We start from the raw sequence: 10,062 nt of genomic DNA on the forward strand, positions 1-10,062 counted from the left end.
CAGGTTTCCCATACAATTGTCTCTTGATGGAGTGCCAGCGTTGTTCCTCGAGGCCATTAAAGAGACAAATGACCAATACTGCCCTTATTTCACAGCAACTTCATGAGTTCAAGGCCCAGGTTGATCATTCAAACGATGATAAAGCAGCATACGCCAACTATCTCCTCTGTAAGCAACACCTGTCCACGCTCAAGTCCATACGGATACGTCTGGTGGAATCCAAGAAGGATGAGAAAGTAAACGATCTTTTGGAACAGTATGCCAATTCCATAGAACAAGTGCAGCTTCCAAGTATTCTTCTCTTGGAATCGACTCTCGCAACTGATAAGAAGAAAAGAAATCAACGGTTGTCTGTTGACCTACACGCAGTTGGACTTGAACCTGTTGACGAGCTGGTTGGCTCCAGCGCAGTGGAAGACGATGAGAACCTGACCCAACTGAAGCAGAGGTTAACAGATGGAAGATCACATACCACTAAGAGACAGCTGTCCATGGATGAGGAACTTCATGAAGAGGAGGCTAAGCAGGACGACATCCTCAAGGACATGCTCCAGTTTGTCCAGGGCTTAAAAGAAGGTGCCAATGCATTCAACGACAAGCTCAACGAGGAGAAAGATATCCTCAAAGCTGCTGAGGCTGGATTGCAGGTAACTCATAAAAAGATCAATAAATCTACAAAGAACCTTGCAAAGACCATCAACGAGCTATCCCTGTTTACAGCGTTGAAGATCTTCGCCCTGGTGATTCTACTATTTTTGTTTTCAATCATTGTGATTTCCATTCTTCCAAAGCTATAATACACGACAGACATTTCTTTTTGTCCAGTATTTTAGACAATAGGACCTTCCTTGTACATTTCATCAATCACCGACTGGAAGTGCTTCTGAGCGTTGTTTCTCTTCAACTTCATTGTTGGAGTGATTGTCTCATCATCGACTTTGAATGGATCAACAGCCAAATATACATTCTTAATCTTCTCAAACGAGAACAAGCCACAGTGATCAACGTTCTTGTTCAATTCACCGATAATGAACTTTCTGAACTCCAAATCATTCAGTCTCTGCAGAAGTTGTTCATGGGTTTTGATCTTGGTGTAGGTCTTCGACTGTTGACACAACTTCAACAGGTCTGGCTCCTCGATACCGACAATACCAACGAGATAGTTCTGGAAACTGTCACCGTATGCAAAGAATTGAGATGTGAATGAGTTGTTAGCAAGGTAGAAGTTTTCAATCTTCTCCGCAGCGATGTATTCACCTTGGGCTAATTTGAAAAAGTTCTTCACACGATCAATGATTGCAATACGGCCACCTTCATCAATTTGGGCAATGTCACCAGTACTGAACCAACCTTCTGCATCCACAGCTTGGGAAGTGGCCTCTGGGTTCTTGAAATAAGTGCTAAACACCTGTGGACCTCTAAGTAACAACTCACCTGATCTATTCTCCTTGTACGTGTAGTTCAAATCCGGCAAGTTTCTCAACTTGAACTCTGCGGTGACACCAATGGCACCAGTTCTAGATGTGTCCTTTGCATGCTTTGTAGTGATGGCGATACCACCAAACGTCTCTGAAGAACCATAACCTTGGAAGAACCCAGAGTTCAAAACTTTACGAAGATAAAAGATGGAGTCACCAGACAATGGGGAGCCACCAGAGATGAGGAAGTCCAACTTACCGAACCCAATTTGTTCTCTAATCTTGTTAAGAACCAACGGTTGTAAGATCTTAACCAAGAACGAATCGTCGTCGTGCTTCAATTTGTAATCGACGGCGAATCTAACCAACCAACCTTTGAATCCAGGCATTGTCTTGATCTTGTCCTTCAATCCACTCTCAATTCTGTTATAGAGTCTTGGGACAGAGGACATATGTGTTGGTTTCAACAACTTGATGTCCTCCATGAAGGATCTTGGATTCTCTGGGTTATGAGGGAATCCAATTGCAGCACCTTGACTGAGCTCGTAAATGATTTTGAAACGTTCATAGACATGGGCCAGAGGCAAGAACACCAATGAGACCGGTTCCTTTGGAATTGGAACATGGGCAAATAGGAAAGTATCAGCTGCAACGATATGAGAATGTCTCAACTCGACACCCTTTGGAACACCGGTGGTACCTGAGGTGAAGGATATGGTGTACAAGGTGTCAGGTGTTGGAATTCTGTGAGGCTTCGGGTTCTTTGTACCAATGTCCAGAGCAGTGGCATAATCAATCAACTCGATACCTTGGTCCTTCGCAGTTTTGACCAGCTCTTCGTCGTCAGCGGTCAGTGGCTCGATAGAGATCATAATCTTGAGGAAAGGGGTGTGAGCCTCAAATACTTTTTGGATTTTGTTCTTTGAGAGAAGCACAATTGGGGACTCTGTCAACTTGAGGATATATTCAGTAGACTCGTGTCCCAAAGTATCGTATAACGGAGTGTTTGGGATGGAGTAGGCATGGCACGCCAAATCGGCAACAATCCATTCAGGCTTGTTTGCGGAGAACAGCGTAAGCACAAAGTTCTCCAGATCAGCATCTGGGGCATACTTCTCGACCAAGTGCATCATAGCGGATCCGAACTTGGTTCTATTGGCGGCCAATTGGTCATAGGTGTCCCAAGAGTAATACTCGTTGAACTTGCCGGTCTTTGGATTAAACTCTCTGTGGCCAATGGACTTGTTCTTACCAAAGAGCTTGACCGACTGCTCGAAGAAGTCGTAGAAGGTTAAGAGGGAGTCATGGAGGTAACCGACTGGCTCGCCACCTTTCAAATAACCGTTTCTGAAGATTGGAGAGAACTCTTCAGTCTCTGTACCCGGAACAGGGTCGGAATGGTCGTGCAAGTCGAAAGGCAACGCAAGACGTGGAATGAGGTCCTTAAGGCCGTGGACCTTATCGTAGTCAGGCAATGGTAAGTGCGGCATTGTTCCGAGTATAAAACTTTGATTAAACAAAAGAATAAACGGTGATGATGTTTATGTTTCTTCTGTTTGTGTTTTTGGTTTTTGGCGCTTTCCTCGGCTTTTTCTATGTAAATTTTGGCCGTTGCAAGTTTGGGACTTTTTTTTTCCTTCGCCATGCATCGCAGGTCTGCCTTGAGGGGATAAATTTTTGGGACAAGATGTCTAGGGAAGTATGGGACATTTTTTGGTTTGCCCGAGACATTTTCCTTCAGTAGCAGTATGTTTTTGTCGTTCAACGTTGCTTTTGTTTTTCCGCTGGTCGCAATCCAGTCCAGTTTCAAGTCCGTTTGTTAAAACTGGACATGTGAAGCAGGGCGGGCCTGCAAAAAATGGAACATGATGATGAATTAGAGCAGTGGTTATCAGCAACCTGAAAACGACCAACTTTGCGTTGTTGGTCTGGATAAAGTAATCACAGATGGAGTACAATGGGGTGATTGTTCTACGGCCAAGAAGGTCACGACACAAACTTAATACACTGGGCAAACTAGACAAATGATCAACGAAAGCTGTGTAAATTGTGGAGAACGATGTGTTGGGCTGGCTAGAAATGTTTGTCCTGAACATCCACATTAACGCCGGTTCTCAAGGGTTTGATCTCTGTGTTTGTCCGCGGCCCTCCAAAGGTTCAGAGATGGTCCTCCTTGTGTGTACGTTCGGCGGTAGAGTTCAGATCATGTTCTATATCCTGTGTATTCTCCACGTTATTCGCAGCTAGGTCGTTGTAGATATTCAGCGCTGTACAGTTTACACTTTTAGTCTTAATCGGCTTTGACAGGCACACCATACTGGTTTTCAAATACCCGTGATTGGGACTGTATCCGTCTTGTAGTGCTGGTAAGCGTACGAACAGCGCTCCTACTCCTGGTGTTTACACTTACCTCAAGGTGTTTGGGAATTGGTGTCAAGTCTTTGGGGACTCTACCTTAATCATCGCTGCGACTATCCTGATGTTTAGGTGGTGGGAACGTGTAGTCAATTGTCATATATTGAACACCGTAAAGGAAAATGAACAAAATGAACAAATATGAGACACGAAGGTGTCAGTCAATCTGACAATGTGACCATATGACTATGGCACGGGCCACCAGCTAAGTGTGCTGCATCGTTATTGATCATTGATCCCTCCATTTGTCGCTCATGTTTGCCGATGTCCAATTGGTTCTGTTCTCCTTAACGCGGGATTCCACTATTTTTGTCCTTTTGACTTGTTTGGCTTATTTTGTTTCTCTCCTCTTTCGCCAATTTCTGATTATGTTTCTTAGTTCGGTGGACATATCCCAACTGGGATTGATCACCGTGACAAAAACATGGTGGATCAAAAAAATTAGTCTTGATCTACAGCGAATACAAGTAAATAATTCATTCGAAGAGAAGGCAACTCCTCAACAACCATGAATGAGGAACAGTATATGCAGTCGCAACAGGTATGTGGTCATGGTCATACAACACTCAGAACAGAACAATATGACTAACAACTTCGTCAGACTGCGTACGTCCTAAAAAAATCAAAACGTCAAAGAGTTGATACCGATGGATCCCTCATATCAGGTGAAGCAAAGCCTTATAGTCTGAATGGAACACCTTTTCTGCAACTATTCAAGGGTGATGAGCCTAAAGAGTACACAGCGTTACGTTACAGTACTTTCCAATCAAGGAAAACATATCAAGATACCAAATTGAAATCAACATTAAGTTCCTTAACGCTCTTATCCTCGAATGATATTGAGGCAATTGTTGCCAATCCACTGGGTGAGACTATGGACACATGTGTATTATTATCAAATTCGAGCATTTCAACAAGTTTGGTTTTCCTATCACAGCTGACCACCCACCTCACTGCAAATAACAACTACAAAGTCGTTACGATAAACTCAAAGGAATCAAGAACAATGAGATCGACATTGAAGGCCATAGTGAAGGGCATAACGGGAGATGCAGACTCAAATGTACAAGCGATAGAGAATTTCCAAAAGGACCAGCTTATTGATCTTGATGATTTTGATGATTTTAACGATGACGAAGAAGATGAAGACGAGATCAAGACATTCGATAGAAGACATCCATGGGATCTGGACATTGCCCAGGAATGGTGCGATCTCGTGTGGAAAAAGAATGGGAACAACATCCATACTTCACAATTACGTATAGTGCTTGTTATCGAAGATATTGAATCGTTCAATCTGTCTTTGCTTAATGCTTTGCTGAGGCTATTACATTCATATTCGGACAGATTGCCTCTGAAGTTGATATTCAACGTTGGGACAAACATCAAGACGTTTTCTCAGAAGCTATCACATGATGTACTACATATGATGACATTCCATAGGTTCAACATCGAACAAACTGATCAAATCATCAACAGAGTCGTTTCAGACCTGGTTGTACCAGATACACTGCTACTGGATGAGGAGTTAGCGGGGTTTATCCTACGCAGATTCAAGGGTTCAGTTAAAAACGTTGGTGATTTCATGAACACCATTACGTACGCTAACATGACTCATTTCTTTGCAAATCCACTGTCAATCATACCATTCCTTGGTGAAGAACAACTGATGGAACTCCCCACGCGATACTTGAATGCGTTAAAAACACTACCATCGTTCAGGAAATATATCAGCTCATTGGTAGACTCAGCAAATGACAACTCAAAGCTGAAATCGTTGCTGCAGAGTGATGATGCCACTAGACAACTGCTTATAAAGTCCATCAAGTCCTTTAAAATCTATACACATTGCCTGAAATCTGTGTTTTGGCTATTCACTGAGGTTATCGGCAAAAGAACGTTCAGAACAGGCATGACCCATCTCGAAATATACTGCAAACTGACCAGTAGAGATAGTCTCATCTCTAAACAACTTGTTAGTGAACTCTTGCTAAAATTGGATTCAATCACTGTTGAAGATTTAAAGGACATCTTTGCTGAAATTGAACAGGAATCACATGACAATGACTTCCTCCATGGTTTGTTCTTCAAGTTGAAGACACATGTCGATTTCAACTCACTCGATGGATTCAGAGGCAGCTCATATGCTGAGAAGATGAACTTCAAGATTGAATCCCGTAAGCTTGTGAAGCTGTTCATCTCAATCTTGAGCGATTTCCTCAAGAGCAACATCGAGAATCCCTATCACATAACGTTCCATGAGCTATTCACGCTTTCAGATGTGGACGTCGTTAAACAGAACCTGGTCCCATCGACCAAAAATGACATTATGGAGGCACTTATCAACCCAGAAGCCTACTTGGAAGGCTCGTGTACTGGCCATGAAGTGTTGGACCGTCTAAACAATTCCATGGAACCCGTTATCTCGACCATGTTCACAATATACAGAGAGACCACGCTGGACTTGAACATTTACGACTACTACGCGGTGTTCAAGAGTTCTCTCCCAAAGGATGAAATCATGCGTGACCTTGAGCTCATTCTCGACGACGAGTCCAATATACTTGAATCGTATCTGTCTGATGAGTTAAGATTCAAGTACATCTACCAATTCTTCAACGACAAGAATATACCCACGGAGTTGAAATGGGACAAGCTGACCCTGACTTTCTTCCTTCAAAAGTGTGAAGAACTGGTCTATTGTGGGTTCTTTAAACAGAAACTACACGCAAAGAAGAAAGCTGGCTCGTTGGAAAAGGCCGTCTGGAAGGATGTCTAAGCTGGCATAACATAGACAGAATAATATAGGGGTCTGTGCTCAAGGCACCGTTGCATAATCGTTCACGTTCTTGATGTACTCGTAGATGAATCCAATTCCGTAGAGATGGCTGCTCATCAGCTGATACTCATTCACGCTGTGAATGCGGGACTTCTGGGCCCCTGGGTCGGACATAGAGAACCGATAGATGTTCTCAGTGAGATTCCAATACTGGCACGTATCGGTGTTACCCATCATCAAATTACCTGTCACCACTGCTGGTGGCCCCTCAGGGTCGATGTAATCTTCAACAATATGTTTAATCGAACCTGAGAAGATATCCCAGGTCTCGCCTGAAGTTGGCGAGACAGGAGCTGGCTCCAACTGTCTATCCCAAGTTATCTGAAAGACACCATCAGCAGTACGGCTAACTATCTCATCATCTCCAAGCACGACGCCCAAGTTGAACGCCTCGGCAACCCTCAGCACGTTATCTAAGATCTTCGTGGTGGTTTCATTCCACGAAGATCCAACATTGATACGGTGGTCAACAACTAATGACGAATACTCCGGCAAAGCATTCTCCTTCACCCCGCCCTTAATGATGTCGATAGCCTGTGTGGTCTTGATGTTGAACTCTGTCTCTCTCGAGCTTGATAGGTACTGCACCACCTTTCTCTTTGCCAGAGAGCTCTTATGAGCACCCAGTATACACTTCTTCAGCATCCCGGTAAACGTATTGGTATACTTGGCAACACATTGCAGCCTGGTGAGTGTCGGGTTCTCCTCTGCCAGCTCATAGCCAAAAGGACTAGACTCGATCTCGTCAATGAGCTTGGCCATGATGCCAATGTTGGTATGAGGAGGTGGCACTGAAGAGTGTCCACCAGGAGTAGTCAACGAGATGGTCAACGCAGTGGCTCCCTTCTCTGCAACAGAGGGAAAGGCAAACACTCTCCCATCAATCTTCGTGAGGGACGAGCCTTCATCCACGAGGGAGTAGAAGGAGTTCTCACCATACCGCCCTTGCAAGAGTTGTGCAATGTGATAAGCGCCATTCCCGGCACTCTCCTCATCGTAGCCAAACCCAACCACTATGGACCTCAAAGGCTGGTACTGCTCCTTGAGCAGTTTCTCCAGCGCCTCCAAGATGTCCATGAGCATCGACTTATCGTCTGAAGCGCCTCGTCCCCAGACCCTTTCACCATCGTAGTGGCCACTGAACGGCTCGTACTTCCAAAACTTGCGAGTCTCTGGCTCCACTGGCACAACGTCCATGTGTGCTGTGAGCAGCATGGGCTTCAGCAAGGGATTCGACCCTGTCCACGTGTACAGGAGGCCGACCTCGTTCACTTTCTCCACTGTGAGACTCGTGTGGACCAGTGGGAATTGCGCCTCCAGGTACTCATGGACTCGTTTCATGGGCTCCCACACAGCGTCGCCGCCACGGGGCTCAGGCATCTCATCGTAAGATATGGACGGGATCTTCACCACCCCGCCCAGTCTCTGGGCAGCGCTCTGCTTATAGTCCTCATCCTTGAGGATGTACTCCAGTGTGGAGTTATCGTTGATGAAAGACAAGGGACGTATAGCCTCGCCTAGTGGACACAGCCCGTCCAGGTCTTGTCCCGTGATATCAATCTCCTTGTACAGTTTGTACGGAATGCACGGTGATAAGAGCAGCAGCAGGCCTGTTGAGATAAGAGGGAACCATCTTCTCAGGGAGGAGTGCTTCGTATTGGCGTAAGCTCCTTTCATGTTGATCCTGTTTGGTGGATTAATGAGTGTTGATGGAAGCAACTGTGAGTGTCAACGAATATCTTGTGGGCTCCTTCCTTCCCCCCCCCCCTTGTGATGGACGTTATCAGAGCCTCGTGCGATCGGCGCTATCAGCAGTGGGAGCGCAGCACTGATACGGCATGCCCACCAAGGGGGTTCATAAGCCGGTGGACCAGCCCCTGGGCAAGCCGTGGGATGCTTGGTTGCCTACAGTAGAGATAGCATGCTGAGAGGATGTTTGTATTAGTTCGTGTGGTTTATAGATGGCGCCAATACTGGAACATTAGTGGATGGTAGGCACATGGACTAAGGTGCGGTAGCAAAGTCGTTGATGCTCTTCACGTACTCGTACAAGAAGGCGATCTCGCTCAGATGGTCGTTGAACAGAACGTACTCGTTGACGGTGTGGATGCCTTCTTTCATCGTGTAGGTTGTCATCTCGAATCTGTAGATATGGTTTGTCAGATTCCAGTAGCGGTTGGTGTCGGTGTTGCCCATCAACAGGTTTCCAGTCACGATGGAAGGTGCCAGCTGAGGATAAGAGTACTCGTCAACAATGTGCTTGACAGAGCCCGCGAAGATGTCCCAGGTGTTATCGTCCATTGGAGAGATTGGCGCCGGCTCCAGCTGACGGTCCCACTCGATCTTGAAGTTGCCGAAAGGCGACGATGGCAAGACCTCCTCATCGCCTAAGAACACTCCCAGCTTGTGCTGCTCTGCAACCTCGACGATATTACCCAAGATCTTATCAACAACCTGCTTCACCGTTGTACCGGCGTTGATACGTGTGTTGATGACAAACGACACACTTTCCGGAAGTGCATTCGACTTGACACCCCCGTTGATCACGTCAATGGCCTGTGTTGTTCTGACAAAGGTGTCATAAAGCGGCTTTCTTGCCATGAATTCCAACACCTTTGAGTTGGCAACGGCATCGTAGGCGGCTTTAAAGATGTTCTTCTTCAACCACAGTGGGATTTGGTCGGTATGTTTGGCAATGCATTGCAACATGCCCAAGGCTGGAGATTCAACGGTAAGTTCTGATGCAAACGGATTGTTCTCGATAACGGTGATCGCCTGTGAAACAATGCCAATGGCGGTATGCTTTGGAGGCACGGATGAATGACCTCCAGGTGCGGTTAAGGTGATGTAAAGCGTTGTGGCACCTTTCTCTCCAACACTTGGAATGGCAAACATCTTACCACCGATATAACTTAGTCCAGTGCCTTCGTCTAGCAGTGCATAGACAGAGTCTTGACCATATCTCTCCTCCAGGAACTTTGCAATATGAGCAGCACCTCTTGCACCACCAGCTTCCTCGTCGTGTCCAAAAGCTAAGAGCACAGTACGCTTCGTGGTGTATCCCTCTTCCAGCAACTGTTCAACAGATGACATGATTGCAATCAGCATGTTTTTATCATCAGCGGCACCACGGCCCCACAGCTTTTCACCGTCGTAATGGCCTTCAAAAGGCGGGTGTTTCCAATCGTCCTTAGTTTGCTCTGAGATAGGGACAACGTCTTGATGAGCAGTAAGGAGCAACGGCTTCAGGCTTGGGTCTACTCCCTCCCACGTATACACGAGAGAATAGGTGTTGACAGTCTCAACCTTCAAATGGGAGTGCACCAGAGGGAACGTTTGTTTGAGGTACGCATGGAAGGCATAGAAGATGGTCCAGTCATCTGGATCAGG

The 10,062-nt window shown here is 45.8% G+C and overlaps 5 protein-coding genes across 5 annotated transcripts; 2 read left to right on the top strand and 3 right to left on the bottom strand.

Moving 5' to 3' along the window:
- Positions 1-51: 51 nt before the first annotated feature.
- Positions 52-651, top strand: USE1 (SNAP receptor USE1; the record flags this gene model as incomplete). Its single annotated transcript, XM_020214662.1, has 1 exon — positions 52-651. A coding segment is annotated over exon 1 (583 nt), but the record flags the coding sequence as incomplete, so codon positions are not given.
- Positions 652-829: 178 nt separating this feature from the next.
- CYBJADRAFT_125790 (acetyl-CoA synthetase-like protein) lies at positions 830-2,908 on the bottom strand (the record flags this gene model as incomplete). Its single annotated transcript, XM_020212616.1, has 1 exon — positions 830-2,908. One exon carries the CDS (start codon positions 2,906-2,908, stop codon positions 830-832), a length of 2,079 nt encoding a protein of 692 aa, XP_020071172.1.
- A 1,412-nt stretch (positions 2,909-4,320) lies between these two features.
- ORC3 (origin recognition complex subunit 3) lies at positions 4,321-6,793 on the top strand. Its single transcript, XM_020214663.1, has 2 exons — positions 4,321-4,374; positions 4,435-6,793. The coding sequence occupies exons 1-2, from the start codon at positions 4,342-4,344 to the stop codon at positions 6,610-6,612; spliced, it is 2,211 nt and encodes a 736-aa protein (XP_020071173.1). The 5' UTR covers positions 4,321-4,341; the 3' UTR covers positions 6,613-6,793.
- CYBJADRAFT_125919 (M20 family metallopeptidase) lies at positions 6,652-8,349 on the bottom strand (the record flags this gene model as incomplete). The annotated part of the gene is made up of 1 exon (XM_020212618.1): positions 6,652-8,349. The coding sequence occupies one exon, from the start codon at positions 8,347-8,349 to the stop codon at positions 6,652-6,654; it is 1,698 nt and encodes a 565-aa protein (XP_020071174.1).
- A 230-nt stretch (positions 8,350-8,579) lies between these two features.
- Positions 8,580-10,062, bottom strand: CYBJADRAFT_69755 (M20 family metallopeptidase; the record flags this gene model as incomplete). The annotated part of the gene is made up of 1 exon (XM_020217871.1): positions 8,580-10,062. A coding segment is annotated over one exon (1,386 nt), but the record flags the coding sequence as incomplete, so codon positions are not given.

Source organism: Cyberlindnera jadinii (genome assembly GCF_001661405.1).
Source record: "Cyberlindnera jadinii NRRL Y-1542 unplaced genomic scaffold CYBJAscaffold_4, whole genome shotgun sequence".
Taxonomy (NCBI): Eukaryota; Fungi; Ascomycota; class Saccharomycetes; order Phaffomycetales; family Wickerhamomycetaceae; genus Williopsis; species Williopsis jadinii.

What these genes read in the sequence shown, in the direction of transcription:
- ORC3 (XM_020214663.1), top strand. Translation starts at nt 4,342, where the DNA reads ATGAATGAGGAACAGTATATGCAGTCGCAACAG. An exon ending in AGTATATGCAGTCGCAACAG is followed by an intron (nt 4,375 to 4,434) that starts GTATGTGGTCAT and finishes CAACTTCGTCAG; the next exon opens with ACTGCGTACGTCCTAAAAAA.